Here is a 20329-nt window from a genome sequence, read left to right as displayed (position 1 = left end):
ATGGATGCAGCGGGGACGGTGACGGGGCAGTGAATGGGATGGCAGTGGCGGTGACGGGGCGGTGAAGGGAACTGCTGTTGACGAAGAGCTACGTGTGTGTCTTTCTTCGATTCCAGCCAGAATATCAGCTTTGTGTTCAGCCAAACAGGCCCAGGTTTCGCACTGAATAAAGTATTTTATAATTTTTCACTATTCTGTTTACTTAATATTTCATAATAAAGTAATTATAAAATACTTTCTTTGTGTTTATTTGATTCCTATTCAAGAAAATTACTTTATATATAGTCAATATAGGCACAGAGTTAAATTTTTTAACATTTTCTAATGGTGGTGTGCCTCGTGATTTTTTTCATGAAACAAGTGTGCCTTTGCCCAAAAAAGGTTGATAAACACTGAGCTAGACAGATATTCCCTCCTGCCTTTATCACAGTATTGATTCTTACACTACAGGAAAAAAAATAAAACAGCCACGCCAATTTGCTTGTCAGAGGAGATTTCATTATGTAGGACTTAAACTGCTATCAGTAATCTTAACAGATTCAGAGAAGTTGTACCAGAGATAATAATTGTTAAGAATCAGGTAAAATTTAATGATTATAACTGGAAGCCAAAACAGCTTTTGATAAAATCTCACAGAGCTATAGGTTATAAATGTATATGGAACAGAAGGAAATATGACTTGATTGTACTTAAAGGAATAATCATTCCTTTATGGGGAACCTGCTCAGTTGGTGGGCTATATATTTTAAAATACTCTTAAATGTATGTGGTGGTGTCCCTTGTCTCCATTATCGTTCATTTAGACCTTGGACTCTGTTGTTTAGCAGGTTAAGAAAATATTTGTGGAATGAGAACAATTTTAACAGAAACCAAGTCTGTTTGCAGAAAATGTATTAGTAAGAGGAGCCGATACACAGGATTCTTATAAGAGGGAATTATGTGAAGCCTTTGAAACTTTGGCACAATGTCATGTTTTTAAACATTAGAAAATAAACCCAAATAAGTCAGAAGCATTGCAGAAATCTGATTGCTTTTTAAAACAATTTATTAAATTTGAACAACCCAAGACAAATATTATAATGACAGTACTCGTACAGTGCACGATACTAAACATAAGGCACCATATACAGAATTTGGGGGTACAGTTTATGGGGGTATACTGTCATGTCATACTAGGTTAGCCACGCTACATTTGCATATATAATACTATGGGGTCTTTTTACAAAGGCGCGGTAGCGGTTTAACGCGCGGAATATCACGTGTTAAACCGCCTGCCGCGCTAGTACCTAACGCCTCCATTGACGAGGCGTGAGGATTTTAGGCTGCTGCGGGGGTTAGCGTGTGATGAAATGTCCAACGCGCTAACCCCCGAAGCGCGCCTTGATAAAAGGAGCCCTATGTTTACCATGCTTTGTCATGCTAGGACTATATTATATAATACTAGTCTTATAGCTCATTACATTAAAGGGCTATAAGACTAGCATGTGTGTGTCTGTCTTTATTTCTTTCTCTCTCTCCTTAGCCACTTTCTGTATTTCTGTTTTTCTTTCTGTCTTTCTTTTTCCTTGGCAGTCCATCCATTCTCCCTTCCTTTTACCTTCCCTGTGTCCACCACCACCACTTCACTGCTCCCCTTATCCAGCAGCAGCCCTTCTCTCTTTTTTTTATCTCCCCCCTGTCCAGCAGCACCTCTTTCCTGCTCCCCCGTCCAGCAATAGGCCTCCCTTCCTTTTTCTTCCCCCCAGCACCTCTTTCCTGCTCCCCCATCCAGCAGTAGGCCTCCCTTCCTTTTTCTCCCCACCATCTCTTCCCCTGTCCAGCAGCACCCCTTACCTCGCGTCTGTCCTCCACCGACAGCCGCCTCAAGCCGCCGCGGCCTGCAGCCGCCAAGAGCTGCCGCAGCCGACACCCTCCGCGCCGCCTGAAGCCGACATCCGCCTTGGGAGAGAGAGAGAGAGAGATGCGTGGAAGCGCGCATGCGCACTCCTACCTGTGGGGACCTACAGCGAACGGAAAACGGGAACACGCTGGTAAGAGTGCACATGCGCGCTTAGGCTTTTATTATATTAGATACTATTATATTAGATGTCTACAAACAAAAGCAGGATACCCAAATATGTTCGGGAATAATTAATTACCCCGGGTGCATTGAACTCGAAACAGATATGTGAATATGTACACACAGGTATAATTAGTGACACAAACTTAGTGACACTACTTAGTGCTCAGAGAACCGTTATTTGCTTACGAGACCGATGGGTAAGCACAATTTAGCCCACTACTCACACGGCTCAAAATCTCAATCATTGCACTACGGTCTATATGCTAAACCTTTTGATAAATTTCAGACTTTAAATTAATTCACTTACTTTATATAACATTAAATCTTCAAATAGTTAAGTAAACAGACTTAGCTTTTAAATGAAGGGGTTCAACGGGTTCTGACACGTTTTGCCATGCTGCCTCAGAGAACCCGCATTAACACAGGCATAACTCTGCCCCCACCATGTCTGTTTTTACTTGGCTGCTAATGGTGCGCCCTCACCTGGAGTACTTCGTCCAGCACTGGTCGCCATACATAAAGATGGACACGGTATTACTCGAAAGGGTCCAGAGAAGAGCGACTAAAATGGTAAAGGGGCTGGAGGAGTTGCTGTACAGTGAGAGATTAGAGAAACTGGGCCTCTTTTCCCTTGAAAAGAAGAGACTGAGAGGGGACATGATCAAAACATTCAAGGTACTGAAGGGGATAGACTTAGTAGATAAGGACAGGTTGTTCACCCTCTCTAATGTAGAGAGAATGAGAGGGCACTCTCTAAAGTTAAAAGGGGATAGATTCCGTACAAACCTAAGGAAGTTCTTCTTCACCCAGCGAGTGGTAGAAAACTGGAACGCTTTTCCGGAGTCTGTTATAGGGGAAAACACCCTCCAGGGATTCAAGACAAAGTTGGAGAAGTTCCTGCTAAACTGGAACGTACGCAGGTGAGACTGGACTCATTTAGAGCACTGGACTTTGACCTAAGGGCCGCCGAGTGAGTAGACTGCTGGGCAAGATGGACCACTGGTCTGACCCAGTAGCGGCAATTCTTATGATGATTTAAAAGCCAAGTCTGTTTACTTAACTATTTGAAGATTTAATGTTATTTAAAGTAGGTGAATTAATTTAAAATCTAAAATTTATCAAAAGGTTTAGCATATAGACGACTGTAGTGCAATGATTGAGATTTTGAGCCGTGTGAGTAGTGGGCTAAATTGTGCTTACCCATCGGTCTCGTAAGCAAATAACGGTTCTCTGAGCACTAAGTAGTGTCACTAAGTTTGTGGCACTAATTATACCCGTGTGTGCATAGTCACATATCCGGTACAGACAAAAACAGCCAGCCAACCAATCCACAGTAAGATAATGCAAGCAGAAAACCAAAGAAAAGAAGTTACTGCGGAGTAGATGTTCGTGATGCCGGATCTGTTGAATTGCACAACAATTTGTAGTGCTCTGTACTGTACACTATATCCACATGGTTTGAAGAGTTTAAAGGGGAACAGACCCAAATACAATGTCTGCCATGCTATGTTTGCCATGCTTGTAATACGATGCTTATTATGATGCTGAATATGTATACCCTAGAGGAAAGGAGAGACAGGGGAGATATGATTCAGACGTTCAAATACTTAAAGGGTATTAACATAGAACAAAATCTTTTCCAGAGAAAGGAAAATGGTAAAACCAGAGGACATAATTTGAGGTTGAGGGGTGGTAGATTCAGGGGCAATGTTAGGAAATTCTACTTTACGGAGAGGGTGGTGGATGCCTGGAATGCGCTCCCGAGAGAGGTGGTGGAGAGTAAAACTGTGACTGAGTTCAAAGAAGCGTGGGATGAACACAGAAGATTTAGAATCAGAAAATAATATTAAAGATTGAACTAGGCCAGTTACTGGGCAGACTTGCACGGTCTGTGTCTGTGTATGGCCGTTTGGAGGAGGATGGGCATGGGAGGGCTTCAATGGCTGGGAGGGTGTAGATGGGCTGGAGTAAGTCTTAACAGAGATTTCGGCAGTTGGAACCCAAGCACAGTACCGGGTAAAGCTTTGGATTCTCGCCCAGAAATAGCTAAGAAGAAAAAAAAAAAAAATTTTAATTGAATCAGGTTGGGCAGACTGGATGGACCATTCGGGTCTTTATCTGCCGTCATCTACTATGTTACTATGCAGTGCTATGCTTGTATATATGACTATGTTTGCCATGCTAATTTGCCATGCAATGCTGCTTGTCAGACTGTCACATTGTGCCACGTTGTATTGTACCAGGCTTTATTATGTATGTAAACTTGTAACCCGGTCTGAGTTCTCCTGTGAGGATTTTATTTTTTTATTTATTCAATTTTCTACACCGTTCTCCCAAGGGAGCTCAGAACGGTTTACATTAATTTATTCAGGTACTCAAGCATTTTTCCCCTCTCTGTCCCAGTGGACTCACAATCTATCAAATGTACCTGGGGCAATGGGGGGATTAAGTGACTTGCCCAGGGTCACAAGGAGCAGCGTGGGTTTGAACCCACAACCCCACGGTACTGAGGCTGTAGCTTTAACCACTGCACCACAGGATGGGATATAAAACCAGCCAAATAAATATATGGTACTTAAACATTTATGTATACCAAATGGAGGATTTAGTCATTATGATTTATAGATATCGATGAGTAATTCATTTATTTATATTAGTTCTTAGCTTTTAAAACTACATTTGTTCTTTTTGTGTGTTCATTGGGAGTCCTTTTATGTGCCGATGCAGCTCTTACAAGGGCAAAATATGACCGAGCCAGGCTTTTAGTATTATATGTTGTGCTGAATAAATCTTGGTGATGGATGTTCTACATTTGGTCTGCTATTTATTGCTACAATGGAAGTAGAGCATGCAAATTTATCTCGTGCATATTCATTGTGGGTCAGCTGACTGGCTAAGTGTGTCCTGAGGACTGGGGGTTATTTTGTGGTGAAATGATTCACTTCAGAACCTGTAAATCGTTCTGAGCTCTTGGGAAGAACGGGATAGAAAATGAATTAAATAAATAAATAAATAGTGCATTACTGTGTTCCCTGAAAATAAGACCTACCCCAAAAATAAGTCCTACCCTCAAAAATAAGCCCTAATCGCCGGCTGCTTCGCTTCACCCGCTGACCCTTCCATCTCTCTCTCCCTCCCATCGAAACCCTTACCACGAGACCGAAATACCTGGTACCAAATGGCAGCGTCGGCAGCACAGGCTGCATCGGGGCCTGCCCTTCTCACGCCCGGTCATTCCATGCCGCATTGCTGATGACATCATCAGTGATGCGGCAGAGGAACGCCCGGACGTGGGAAGGGCAGGCCGCGATGCAGCCTGTGCTGCCGACACTGCTGTTTGTTGCCAGGTATTTCAGCTCGCGGTTAGGGTTCATATGGGAGGGAGAGATGAAAGGGTCAGCGGCGGGGGGGGGGGGGGCAGGGTGCGCAGCAGCGGCGGTAGCAGGGGGTGATGGGAAGAAGGGAGGGATAGAAGCTTCAAGGGTTCTGCTGCACAAGGGGAGGGATAGAAGCTGCACAGAGGGAAGGGAAGGATAGAAAGATGCTGCACAAGGGGATGAGTGAGAGGGGAGGAAAGATGCTGCACATGTGGGGAAGAGGAAGGAAATAGGAAGAATTGGGGTGGAGGAGAGGAAGGGAGAGATGATCATTGTACATGAAAAAAAATAAAGCCCTACCCGAAAATAAAACCTAGTGCTTTTTTGGGGCCCAAAATTAATATAAGACAGTGTTTTATTTTCGGGGAAACACGGTAGGTATGTATCCTCCACTGACACAGAAGGATGGTGGCAATTCCTGCTCTGCTTGTTTGTCTGGTAGTGTCTAGTTAATAATGAACTAAACAGTTTCTCTCTGTATTAGCTAAGACTATGAGTTTTGAGTCCATAGCCCAAATAAACATTGGTGCAAGTCTTCATGCTGCTTGCAAAAAAAAAAAAAAAAAAAAAGAGAGAGAGAAAGGGAACTTGGCATGCATGCAGCATTATTGCCTTGACTTTCTATATACAAATAAGCTTGGGACTTGATGCCCTTTCTCGTCCTCTTCCTCTCTAGTGATTAATATAAACCAGGGCATGTGACACCTGGGGCTGATCATTTTTTAACTCCCCCTCCCCCCAAATATAAAAAAATATTTTTAGTAATTTTATTTATTTATTTTTATAGCCTATCCTCCCCAGAGAGCTCAGAATGGGTTACAGTTTAACATTCTCAGTGTTGCACTATAACATTGCATAGGGTTACAAGTAACCTCTCCATCCTCACGCCGGTGCCATGATGTAAACAGAAAATACTTTTCCTCTCTCTGTTAGGTCCTAGTTCACGCTTGCTGTCGGGTCTGGCAGAATATGCATTTCAAATTTGACATATTGTAATCACAAAATAGAAAATAAAATTTTTTTTTACCGTTTGTTGTCTGGTTATTTTATTATTCAAATCACGTTGGTCCCAGGCTCTGGTTTCTGTTTGTCTTCTGTTAACTTACCAGAGTCTCCTGCCCATTTGACATTTTCTTCTTTCTCTTCCATCTTCCATATTTGTACTTTCCCTTACACTTCCATATCCAACATTTCTGTTTCTTTTCTACTGTCTACCATCTCTCTCTTTTCCAGTGTCAGGTCAAAAACGCGCCGGGACAAAGGCGCGCGCAGACAATTGAGCGCAAAATGGAGGTGCGCACCGAAGAAAATTACTGTTTTTAGGGGCTCCGATGGGTGTGTGTGTGGGGGAACCCCCCCCCACTTTACTTAATACAGATCGCGCCGCGTTGTGGGGGGTTTGGGGGGTTGTAACCCCCCACATTTTACTGAAAACTTCACTTTTTTCCTGTTTTTAGGGAAAAAGTTAAGTTTCCAGTAAAATGTGGGGGGTTATAACACCCCAAACCCCCCACAACGCCGCCGCGATCTGTATTAAGTAAAGTGGAGGGGCTCCCCAACAAAAACCCCCGTCGGAGCCCCTAAAAACTAATTTTCTTCGGCGCGCGCCTCCGTCTTGCACTCAGTTGTCGGCGCGCGCCTTTGTCTTCCGCGATTATGTCTATGAACCCTCTTTTCCTGTCTTGTGCCCTGGGTCAAACCTCTCTATTCCCCTCCATGCAGCATCTCTCCCTTCCTCCCCTCCATTATCATGTGCAACATTTCTTTCTCTTTCCCCATGCACCATCCTCCCTGCCCTCAACCCTATGTCCAACATTTCTCTCTCTTTCTCTCTCTCTTCTCCATGCATGTATCCCTCCCCTCCACCATATGCAGAATATCTCCCTCTCGCCCCTTTCTTCCTCTTTGTTGCATCTTCTTTCCTCTTCTCCAACCCATGTCCAACAATTTTTCCTTGCTCTCCCCATGTGCAGCAGCTTTCCATTCCTTCCTCCCTATCCCCCTTTGTACTAGTTTTCCATCCCTTCCATCCCCCTATACAGCACCTCTGGACCTGACTGACACTCCTCCCCACACGTGACCTTTGACATTCCTTTGAGCCTCCAAGTGCAGCAGCAGCTGTGGCGGTGGCCGACCATTAGAAGCAGCGCCAAATGGGCTGTTTGCAGCCTGCTCCACTAGGACTTCTTTCTGCTGCGTCATCAGTGACATGACAGAAGGAAGGCCACAAGAAGCCTGTACAGAGCACTGCTGCCAACAGCCAGCCACCACTGCTACTGCTTTAGAAGGCAGTCTGGAGGTATACGAGTTCTCTCTTTGTCGGCAGCATTAACTCGCTGCTCTGTCAGTGTCAGGCTTTCCTCCTCTTTCTGTGAAGGCAGGACCCGGCAGAGAGGAAGTGCCGACACTGGCAGAGCAGCGAAGTTCCCGGACCATGAAGCTAACCCCGGTTGCACCCCATCATTGCCTGCACCTGGGGCAGACCTCCCCCCCCACCTTGGTATGCCACTGCTATAAACTAAGTGCTGAATAGGGTAAACGGAAGCAGTTAACTGAGAAATGGAACTATAAAATCGGTAATTTGTCCTGTTTGTCTATTTTAATTAGATTGTAAGCTCTATTGAGCAGGGATTGTCTCTTACATGTTTAATGTACAGCACTGCGTATGTCTAGCAGCATTATAGAAATGATTAGTAGTAGTAGTAATTTATGATCAAGAAAAAAACAGTAAAAGGTGACAGAGTGGGATTTCACACACAAGATTAGCACAAAGTGTGTGTGGGGGGAACAGTAGGGATATGTGTAGAAGATGGGTAAGGGTAATAGGAGGGTGAAAAACAATTGAGAATGATGGTGGATATGTACAGCAGAGAGATTACAGTAGACTTTATTATCTAACACTTGTGGGGATCGGTAGATCTAATCTAATCCTTAGGTTTGTATACCGCATCATCTCCACGTTCGTAGAGCTCGACGCGGTTTACAGTAGGAGAAATAGGAAGGAACTACAACGGAGGGTTAGAGGTAGAAGTGTGAAGAAAATTTAGAGGACTTGGGATGCCAAGATATAAGAGTTTCCTTGATTCCTAAGTTGGAGGGAGACTTACATTTTTTGAGAAAAGCCAGGTTTTCAGATTTTTGCGGAAAACTTGGAGAGAGCTCAAGTTCCGAAGAGGGGAGGTAAGGTTGTTCCAGAGCTCAGTGATTTTGAAGTGAAGGGAGGTCCCTAGCTTTCCTGTGTTGAAATATTGAAATTGCATCATTATTGCCTCATTTGGGTGGGTGGGAGCAATGGGCAAGATGTCATATTGGGAGCAGGAAGAGAAACAACTAATTCAGCATTTGCAACATGGAGGGGGGAGGAAATGGGGGTTGCTGCTGCATTACAAAAGAAAACAAAGGTTTTAACAGGAGAAGCAGAAATTAAAGGCAAGCACAGCATATTTTTCAGCACAATTGCACAAAAACTTATGCAATTAAATTTTTATCTGTAGTTTTTGTTCTTACTGTAGCCAGTTTTTGGTGACGGTATAAGTTCACAATCATACTTTCATGTTTTGGTACTTTTAAACTAAATAAAACCTTGCTTTTAATTTTAAATACGTTCACAGACTATAGCAACGAGTTGCATTTAATTTGTTTTTCACGACTAGCAGAAAGTATTGCTGAAAAGTTCTTGAATTTTGGCAGCAAATCAGCTTATGAAATCGCACCAAGGGCACTCATGCATGTTTCAAGATTGTTTGGATAGTAACTGATGGCTTGTGAAATTCAGGACTGTGTTAAGTTTTTATGGTTGATCATGTTCCAACTTTTATGTATTATTTCTGCAGGAGGTTCTACGGTGATCCATGTTTTATTTAACATTGAAAACCAAGATGAAATGAAAATGAGGTAAAACGTCACCCTCTTGTACTTTGTGCTTTTTCTTCATTACTTTTTCAAAATACCATAATGTTACTGTCCAAACCTTTAGTACTGGAAAAAGTAAGCGATACTTTGGAAAGTAGAAACAGTAAAGTGTATTAAAAAAAAATAAAAAATGAATAACACATTTATTAATCGAGCTGAAGTCAAATTTATACTGGAATGCTTATCAAAATATAGATTTATTTTTAAAAAAAGTTATAGTCCACCAATCCAAAACAGTTTTTTGACGCAGTACAGGTTATTACACTTGATCTTACCAGTGGCGTAGCAAGGGTGAGAGGTGCCTGGGGTGAAGGCACACCCCCCCTTTGCCCTCTTCTATGCCCCTTTCCCACACCTTCTTGCCACACATGCTCCCCTTCCCCCGTACCTGTTTAACGTCCTCGGCACAAGCAGCATTTCTAATGCGCTGCTATCATCTGCTTTCCTAGTTGCGGGACCCGGAAGTAATATCGGAGGGGAGTGCTGAGGCCAGTGTGAGCAGCAGGTTGGAGCTAGAGATATGGTGATGGGAAATTGAGGACACTATTGAAGAGGAGAGGGAAAGAGCAGGGGTGGGTGGGTGGAGAGGCGGAGAGGTGCTGGTGCCCTCACCAAGATGGCACCCAGGGCAGACTTCCTCCCCCCCACTTACTATACCACTGAGTCAGGCCTGCTATTTGTCCCCAGACTCTTGGAGACCTGAGAGCCTTAGAGAACACCTGGGTGCTGAGGAAAGCAAGTGCTAGAAGATGCTCTTTTCTCTGTACAAAACCCAGTAATTCCAGCATGATGCTGGAGACTGCATGCCACTGAGATGCTGAAAGCACAGGTCTATCATATTCCCATGGCCGCTGAAATAGCAGAGGGCTAGCAAATTTTTTTGAAAAATTTAAATGAGTGGCAGCTCGGTCAGATTAAGATTCTCCTTTTTCACATTTTAGGTTAATTTCATTCCCGAGGCCATACTTTATAGCTTTATTAAGCCTTTCAAAGCTCCTGCTTTATATCTGCTTTCATAATTTTATTTGGCCACAGAGCTCTGAAGAATTGACCCAGGAGAGGATAGACCTCGCCAAAATATCTACACAGATGTGATTTATTAAGGATGAGAAGACATATAAAAAAAAAGAAAGTGTAACAATGGTAGGTCAGCTCTGATCCCCAAGTACCCCAAATCAGTGTTTCCTCTAGCTGAGTGGGAATCTTCCACCTACAGTCCAGCCAATAGGGGGTGCTGTTTGACTATCAAATTTTCAATAGTGAGGGACAGGCAAGTTCTGCAAGATGCCAGGGAACCTGCCTATAACTAGTGATTTGAAAATACAATTGAAGCACCACTACTTACTGGCAGCAATTTAAAGGGAACAGTGCCTAACCCACCCCCAAGACGGCTTAAGCCGCCTCTGTGCTGGACGACTAGGCTTTCCTATGCCAGGCTGCCAGGTGATGATGGTCTGGAGGCTGAATTTTAAAGGTGTGATTATGATTTTTATGGGGCGGGGTTGGTGATCACTGGGGTAGTGTGTGTGGGTCTGTATTATGTGTTTGCAGTGCTTATTTGGTGACTTTAGGTAGGCTTTTGTGATTTAGACCATATTTTAAATGGTCTAAGTCACAACGTCCAAGTTCTGTCAATCCTGGGCTGTATAACTTTCAGTTATACATGCTGTATGACTAAGTCTAAGCTGGCCCACATCCCGCTCAACTCCCGCCCTCGACACTCCTCCTGAACCATCCCATTTAGCGAAGGTCATTCAGCGGCACTATGGAGGCCTAGGTCATTTAGAAATACGTCCAAAACCTATTTTTATTATCGGCACTTGGACGTCTTCGTTTATGATCGTCCAGGTACCAACTTAGGCCGGTTTTGGGATGTTTTTCTCTTTCGATTATGAGCCCCAAGCATTTACAAGGATATCATAACTTAGAAAAATCAGAGAATATAGAAATCTTACTGTCTCCCCCCCCCAAAAAAAATTTGTTTCTTTCATTTAAAAAAAAAAAAAAAGTCTCATAAGTGCGTAATTTATCTTGTTGAAATATAGCAATGTAGATCTGAGTATAACTCCATCTGCAGAGGACTCCAAGATTTTAGTAAGGTTCAAACTGCCAGCTGTTACATCCACCACAGAGTCATCAACCTTGGGACTAGAACATTTAATAGGGTTTGGTAGGGAAATATACCTTCTGAAGAGGTAGAAGACCCTTTTCTGAATATTTAAACACCTCTTTCAAAAATCTATAAAATAAGTCCTGAGGAGAAGAGGTGAGAAGTTTGGGAAAATGTAAAAGTCTGAGATTCAATTGTCGAGTAAAGCTCTCAAAAATCTCACTGCCCCGGGTGCCTCCCACTCTCGCTACGCCACTGTGTCCCATCAAAGGTGCCATCAAAGGTGTCCCATCAAAGGTGCCACCTAGTGGCGCCTAAATCAACTTACCTTAGGTGCCAGAGTATTAAACCAGGATTTTCTTGGCCTAATTTACTGGCACCTACCGCTGCTTAACTCAATCCATGCCCAAAACTTTACCCCTAACCGTGCCTACTTTCTGTTTAAGCACCTCGGTGTAGGCACCCTACCGCAAGGTGGCAGGTGTCTATCAGCTAAATAAACTTTCAATTATTGGCGCCAATTTTAAAAATTAAAGTTAGGAGCCTTGATCGGTAGGCTCCCTTTATAGAATCAGGGTCTAAGTGCTTCTGTGTTGATATGATTGTTAACACATGACCAACAATAAAAATTTGTGTGAATGCTCCTTCTTCATGCAGCCTTAGGGCTCCTTTTACTAAGGTGCACTAGCGTTTTTAGCATGCACTAAAGATTAGCATGCACAAACCATGCGCTAAACAAAAAATACTAATGCAAGCTCTATGGAGGCATTAGCATCTAGCGCGCGGGGCATTGTAGCGTGCGCTAAAACCGCTAGCACACCTTAGTAAAAGGAGCCCTTAGGGCTCCTTTTACAAAGCGCTAGGGCTTTTAACACACGGAATAGCGCGCGCTAATTTGCTGCGTGCGCTAGCCGCTACCGCCTCCTTTTGAACAGGCGGTAGATTTTCGGCTAGCGCGCACTAATCCAGTGCATGCGTTAAATTCGCTGACTTTGACTGTAACCTCTTCGCTGATTGTCCAGCGCTTCTTGCTGTGAACCACCTCGAACTTCTATGGCTTTGGCAGTATATAAGAATAAAATTATTATTATTATTAGTGCGGCTTAGTAAAAGGAGCCCTTAGTTTTTGGCTTTTGACTCATTAAAATTCTGTGTTGGAGCATGTTAAGGTCAAAAGTTGACACATTTTAATAGAAGGTCCCCTTTGTATATTTGTACAGAAGAACAAATGTGGAACCAGATCCTGGACTTGCAAGAGTTTAAAACTGTAAAGTTTATTGGTGTATAAAACAAACAAAATATCACAATATACTGAAAGTCAAACTCATTCCACCAGTATAAAAACAATGATTGCACTGGTCATCATTTGTTCTTCTGTACAACCTGGTTTCTGTGGTACCTAGGTACATTCCTGTGGTTGGTTGGACCATCCTGGTGACGTAGACCACCCCACAGTGTTTTTCTGTATTTGGAGGGCCCTTCGTATATTTGCCATGTTTTCATGTGCAATTTAAATGTTTTTAACAAGCACAGGACTATGGGCTACTTTTACTAAGGTGCGCTAGCGCATGCAGCAGATTAGCTTGCGCTAACCCTGCGCTACGCAGCTAGAACTAACGTCAACTCGCGCTATTCCGTGCGTTAATGCCCTAACGCAGCTTAGTAAAAGGAGCCCTATATGTATGCAACATTAATTATGTAACATAGGTAATATAGTACAAAATTATGCAAAGCAACTCACCTTATTTCAGATAGATAAATTTCAAGTGAAGAAATGCATAAAATCACATTCTTTTTGTGAAAGCTGACAGCTGAACATGCCTTAAAGAGGTATAATCAAAGATAAAAATCCACAATTTTGCATATCTTTTATTGTACAAAAACTCTCTGCAAATCTTATTTCCATGCTATTTGAATGTGGTGCATTCATGAGAAAAAATCGTCGGGAGGGTCTGCAGGAGGGGTTGGGCACCCTCATGCCAGTGATCTTAGGGGGGAGCCGTTAGGGGGGTCGGCAGGAGGGGTTGGGCCCCCTCCTGCCGCGATCGCTGGGGGGAGGGGAGACTTTTGTGGCCTTAGCCGCGGTCGTTATACTAATCACGGCAGGGAGATCCTTGCCGCGATTAGGTACAGCGACCGCGTCTACTTACCATGTAGGTCAGCATTTTGCTAGCCTACATTGTAAGCGTCTCCCGTTCTGCTAGGGAGACGCGTAGGGCCGCCTAGGTTCTCTTAAGGCTACCGCCTAGCCTTAGGCAAGCTTAGGCGGATTGCGGGCCTCTCTAGGCTCCCTGGAGGCGCCTTCAATATAGGCGGCCTGCCTGGGGAGCATTTTTTTTTTTTTTTAGAAAAAGTGCCTCCTGAATGGCTGATTAGACAGCTGTAGGATGCCTACCGCTGCCTACAATCAGAGCACTTTGCAGAATCAGGGCCAGAATGTCTTATAGGAGTGGCCTAGTGGTTAGAGCTACCTCCTCGTCATCCTCAGGTTGTGTGTTTGATCTCAGCCTGCTCCCTGTAGCTATAGGCAAGTCTGTTGCCCCAGGTACCACAACTATTTATTTAGGGCTCCTTTTACAAAGCCGTGCTAGGGCCTTAACGTGTGGAATAGCGCGCGCTAGCCACTACTGCCTCGTTTTGAGCAGGCGTTTGATTTTCGGCTAGCACACACTAATCTGGTGCATGCGCTAAAACCGCTAGTGCACCTTTGTAAAAGGAGCTCTTAATGTTTATTTATTTCTAGTCTGCCTTTATCCAAAGTGGATCATGAAACGAACGTACATAATAAAAACATTTAGGGCTCCTTTTACAAAGGTGTGTTAGGGTCTCAACGCGCGGAATAGCGCGTGCTAGACCTTAACGCCAGCATTGAGCTGGTGTTATTCTAGAAGCTTACTGTGCGGTAATTTTGTGCGTGCGCTAAAAACGCTAGCACAGCTTAGTAAAAGGAGCCCTTGAAATACATACTAGATAATACTAAACAATTAAACAAAAAAAAAATCTGCTGATCCACACGACTCAACACAATCCCAGATAGTAGAGCTGTTTTCTATCCCACCCCAAAGTGCTCAGAACGGGTTACAGGCTAACATACATAATATACAGTTAACAGGTTATAATTTCCCATAGTTATAATACAAGCGTTTTTGGGAGGGGTTGGGGGGGTAGATTACTATTCAATGCATTGTAAACCACTTTGGGTGAATCTCTTCATCAAAAAGGCAGTTAATAAATCCAAATAAAGGGTAATTTTGTTATCTTTGCCAGTAGGCTTGGTCTGTGTAAGGTAGTTGTTATCTCACCATGCTGGAAAGTGAGGAGGTAATTCTCTAACCGGGCGCCTTGAATTAGGCAGCACAATGGGGAACGATGAGCACCAGTTCTATAATTATAGAATGCTAGCATAAACCTGCTTTGTTGTGCCAAAAATATAGGTGTGATCAATTGTGCCAGGTTAGTAGCAGATGTACAATAAGTGCACAACTGTTAGAATTTTCTAAGTTGTATATGTTGCTTGGTGCCATACCCATGGACTGCCCATGCTTGCCCCCTTGCAGTCATATGCCATAGCACTTACACACTACCTTTACAGAATAGTGCAGTACTTCTCAACCCAGTCTTTGAGGCATACCTAGCCTCATCAGGTTTTCAGGATGTCCACAAAGAATATGCACGAGAGAGATTTGCCTCCTTGGTATGTAAATCTAACTCGTGCATGTTCGTTATGGACATCCTGAAAACCTGACGGGGTGAGCGTGTGCCTCAAGGAATGGATTGAGAAGCACCGGGAAAGCACACAACTGCACACATTCATTATCTAATAGCCTCCCGAGTACTTAAGACAGTAAGATAGGAGGTTGCTGACCTGACTTCAGCTCCATGCCTTGTACTTAACAAAATCCCTGAGCTGTGCAAACAGCAAATAGACCAGGAATCTCAAAGTCCCTCCTTGAGGGCCGCAATCCAGTCGGGTTTTCAGGATTTCCCCAATGAATACGCATGAGATCTATGTGCATGCACTGTTTTCAATGCATATTCATTGGGGAAATCCTGAAAACCCGACTGGATTGCGGCCCTCAAGGAGGGACTTTGAGATCCCTGAAATAGACAGATATGTGGAGACAGAGCTTTAAGAGCTGCCAAATTAAGCCAGCAGCAAGAAGATTTCTGTTGATTCCATCCTGATGAATTATGAAACCTATAACATTGATTTGAATGAGTATGATTAGCAAATAGAAAAAGAATTATTGCTTTGGGATCAAGGTTCAGTACTAGGAGATGCCAAAAGTCTTTCTTCATGAACTGGATAACTTGGCTTGTACTATTTTTCAGGGTAATAAAAAGTGCAGTCAACTCCATCTTGAGATTTATTTTTCCCCCTATGCATAATTTTAGCATACTTCCAGTAGTTGTAATCTAAGAACAGTACCAGGCAGAGCTTTGGATTCTTGCCCAGAAATAGCTAAGAAGAAGAATGAAAAAAAACCCAACAAATTTTTAGATTGAACCAGATTGGGCAGACTAGATGGACCATTTGGGTCTTTATTTGCCGTCATCTACTATGTTGCTTTGTTTTACGCAATTTAGAGCATCGTGATCAAACTCTAAAAGCGTAAATTTGCTGTTGGTCCATTTCTGTATGAATTCTTTTTATAAGTTCTCTACTCTTAGCCATCAAAAATGTTTTAGTCTGGCATTAATATTAGGGGTGTGCACAGTCTGTTTTTTTCATTTTGTGTTTGATTTCATTTGTTTTCATGTGTTTCAAATTAAAAAGAATGAAAAACAAGAACAAAATATGAGCCACACTGCTTTTCCTCTCAATAGACCCTCGCCACTGTGAAAACATGTAAAATAAATGTTTCCAGGCCCTCTCCTCCTTGCTTTACAAAACTCTCCAGGGCTATCTTACCGAGTCTATTGTGTAAAAATGGACACAGTGATTCCCAGTTGTTCCCATCCCTCTGGTGCCCATTCCAAAATTAACACTGGTTGACCCGAGGCTAGAAATATGCTGTACTACTGTACAAGTTCATTGAAATGTCCTGTATTGCTTTAATTGAAACTAGATCCCTATTCAATATTTTCTTTTTTTTTCTTTCTCTCTCTCCTGTCTTTTAGGACCACAGTGTTACATTATCTCGCATTTCTCCTAGAAGGATGTCTTCTAATTGCCAGTGCAAGAAACTGCAGAACAGAATACAGATTTGCAAATTTTGACTTCTGTAACCTTACACAAATCCCTCCTGTGCCTGGTGACACGTTTAAATTCATATTAAATTTCAACTACATCAGGGAAGTGAACGCCACCTCCTTTACCCGACTGGAGGCCCTGGTCGAGCTGCAACTTGGTTCTCAGTTCACTAAGTATTTAATCATACGGAAAGATGCTTTTGTGAACCTGCCAGAACTTATTAATTTAGACCTGGCTAAGAATGAAATGCTGGTTCTGGATCCCCAGGCCTTTGCAGGTTTGTCAAATTTAAGAAACCTCTGGCTGTATTACAACAGCCTCAATGAGTCAGTACTGGAACAAGACTATTTTCAACATTTTTTGTCCTTGGAGTTTGTAGACCTGTCATTCAATCACATAAGTCGCCTTAGACCTCATTCATTATTTTATGGTCTTCACTCCCTGAACACTTTAATCCTGAAGATGAATAGAATTGTTGTCATCTGTGAAGGTGACCTTCATAGTCTCCAAGGAAAAAGCAATATGTTTCTTGATCTCTCCAATAACCTGTTCTATAAATCTGAAATTCACTACTGTGGTAATCCTTTTAGAGGCATTACCTTTGACACCCTGAAGTTTCAAGGTAATGGAATTAGCAGTGATAAAATGCTACACTTTTGCAATTCTGTGATGGGGACCAGCTTTTTACAGCTGAATTTTGGTTCACATATCATGGGTCCAGGCTTTGGGTTTAATAACACCAGAGACCCAGTCAGAGAAACATTTGCAGGCCTTGCAGAGAGTTCTCTCAAAATTCTAGATTTGTCGGTAGGTGGCATTTTTTCTCTCAATCCACATTTATTTGCAAATCTTTCAGACTTGGTGATACTGCAGCTCAGTAGGAATAAGATAAATCAAATACAGAAAGAGGCATTTGCTGGTCTTCAGAGCCTTACAAACCTCAACCTGTCGAACAACATTTTGGGTGAAATTTATGTTTATACTTTTGAAGAACTTTCAAACATTATAGTAATTGACCTGCAACAAAATAATATTGGGTCTATTCAGAACAATGCCTTCAGTGGCCTAGAAAAATTAGAACAATTGTATCTCCAAGACAACGCCATTAAAACGGTTTATTTTTTCCAAACTCTGCCATTCACATTCTTTATTAATTTAAGTGAAAATAAACTGGATTACCTAAACACCCCAATAAAGGCTACTTACCTTGATTTTACAGAAAATAGATTGAAAGATTTAGGTAGCCTCCATAAAATTTTGCAGGTTCAATCAGTCCAGTTTGTCATCTTGAGGAAAAATCGTTTGTCTACATGCATAGCTTCGGGCAACATTTCAGAAGACAACCAACTGCTATACCTTGACCTTGCGGAGAATATGTTGCAGATTATTTGGGAATCTGAATTTTGTTTGGATATATTCAGCAAGCTCTCCAAGCTTCAGGTTCTCCATTTAGATCAGAACCACCTTAAGTTTCTTCCAAAACATGTTTTTCATGGTCTAATATCATTAAGAAAACTGAACCTATCCTCAAATCTGCTGAGCTATCTTTTCCCTGGAGTTTTTCCTAGCAACCTCACAACACTTGACTTGTCAAAAAACCAGCTTCTGTCTCCTAGCCCTGAGATCTTTACCTCATTGAGTCAACTGGACATAACACACAACATGTTCATCTGTGGTTGTGAACTGAGTAGCCTAATATTATGGTTAATCCAAACCAATGTGACATTGATTGGGTCACAACATGACATCTACTGTGTATTTCCAGATGCCTTCTTTGGGGTACCACTCAGTAATATTACAGTTGATGATTGTGATGAAGAAACCACCCTGAAGTCTCTAAGAGTTTACCTTTTTATTTTTAGCTCAGTGACTATCGTGCTTTTCATAATTTTAGTTGTGATTTATACACGTTTTCGAGGATTCTGTTTTACCTTGTACAAGAGGATCATACGCATTACAATTGATGACCAGATGCTAGCGATGGATGCCAGTGCATGTAAATATGATGCCTATATATGCTACAGTGGCAAGGACTTTGAATGGGTTCAGAATGCATTACTAAGCCAGTTGGACTCTCAGTATTGCACTAAGAACAGATTTAATTTGTGCATTGAAGAAAGAGACTTTATTCCAGGTGAGGACCACATTAATAATGTTTGTGAAGCAATTAAAAACAGCAAGAAGACCATCTGTATTGTGACAGAGCAGTTCCTGAAGGACGGATGGTGCATAGAAGCTTTTAATTTTGCCCAAAGTAGGTACTTTACTGAACTCAAAAATGTCCTCATTATGGTGGTGGTGGGGTCACTTTCACAGTATCAGCTAATGAGGTACAGTCACATAAGGACATTTGTGCAAAGGCGACAATATTTTAGATGGCCAGAAGACCTTCAAGATGTTGACTGGTTTCTTAGTAGACTTTCTCACAAAATACTGAAAGAGGAAAAGGTAGAAAGAAAAAGCAATTCTCTCCAATTACAAACCATTGCTACTGTATCATGAATTGAAGAGGATTGCTCCAGTTTTATATTTTATACCTTGGCTTTTCCACTTTGGTGTAGTTTATCACTAAAAAGGAAGGAAGAAGCCGATTATATATTGTCATGAGCTAGGCCTCTGATACGGGCAGTGGGCAACCCTGGCTGCGATGAACATTGGTCTAGGTGTGTTTTCCTATGACCAGAAAAAACCTTCAGGTAGGTTAACCCTAGGCAACTGCCCAGGATGCGTGTGAACAAGGTTCAGTGTCCCTGATCCAAAGAGGAACACAAATAGAACGAAAGTTTCCAAGTTTATTCTGACCTCAGGACGACCAGTAGTCAGGATACCGAATTCCATAAGGCACAAGCACCAAAAGAGAAGGAAAAAACCAACAAAAACACATTGTCCTTTAATGACCACCTTCAATCCTTGGTAAAAAAATGCTTTTTCAGCCTTCACAATCCTTGGTAAAAAAAAATGCTTTTTCAGCCTTCACATGATGAGGAAAGTTAGATCCTGCTTCCATCAAAACATTTTACTCTCCTTGTCCAATCCATCATCCTTTCCAGATTGGACTATTGCAACTCTATCTACTGAAGCCTAACTAAGAAAAACCTCCACAGACTCCAACAGATTCAGAATGCCGCGGCCAAGCTCATCTTCGCTAAAAATAAATTTGACCATGTCTCCCCACTCCTGGCCAAGCTCCACTGGCTTCCGATAATCGCCAGGGTCCACTATAAATGCGCCTGTTTAGCTTTCAAAATCCTACACGGTATCCTCCCTCCCTTTATCCCTCTTTCTTGGAATTCCTCAAACCCTAATACCACCAGATCCTCCCACAAATTAAAACTATCCTTCCCCTCGCTAAAAGGCATTTCCCACACAGGAAAGCTAGGGACCTCCATCCACTTCAAAATCACTGAGCTCTGGAACAACCTTACCTCCCCTTTTCGGAACTTGAGCTCTCTCCAAGTTTTCCGCAAGCATCTGAAAACCTGGCTTTTCTCAAAAATGTAAGTCTCCCTCCAAATTAGGAATCAAGGAAACTCTTTTATCTTGGCATCCTAAGTCTTCTAAATTTTCTTCACACTTCTACCTCTAACCCTCTGTTGTAGTTCCTTCCTATTTCTTCTCTGTAAACCGCGCCGAGCTCTACAAACGTGGAGATGATGCGGTATACAAACCTAAGA

General features: G+C 42.5%; 1 protein-coding gene across 5 annotated transcripts in view; it reads left to right on the top strand.

The window, feature by feature from the left end:
- TLR5 (toll like receptor 5) overlaps positions 1 to 20329 on the top strand; it is a 61835-nt gene that overhangs the window by 22045 nt on the left and 19461 nt on the right. For 3 of the 5 annotated variants that reach the window (XM_033938349.1, XM_033938348.1, XM_033938351.1), the window contains 2 exons: positions 9273 to 9333; positions 16583 to 19679. In XM_033938349.1, the coding sequence (XP_033794240.1) occupies positions 9323 to 9333; positions 16583 to 19157 (2586 nt within the window). In that variant the 5' untranslated portion in view covers positions 9273 to 9322 and the 3' untranslated portion in view covers positions 19158 to 19679. Of the gene's footprint in view, positions 1 to 1936; positions 2031 to 9272; positions 9334 to 16582; positions 19680 to 20329 lie in introns of those variants that run through there. The other 2 variants (XM_033938352.1, XM_033938347.1) reach the window with 2 other exon arrangements.

The sequence above is a fragment of the Geotrypetes seraphini genome, chromosome 3, assembly GCF_902459505.1.
Source record: "Geotrypetes seraphini chromosome 3, aGeoSer1.1, whole genome shotgun sequence".
Taxonomy (NCBI): domain Eukaryota; kingdom Metazoa; phylum Chordata; class Amphibia; order Gymnophiona; family Dermophiidae; genus Geotrypetes; species Geotrypetes seraphini.
Note: the sequence above shows the minus strand (reverse complement) of the source record. Positions and strands in the feature narration are given on the sequence as shown.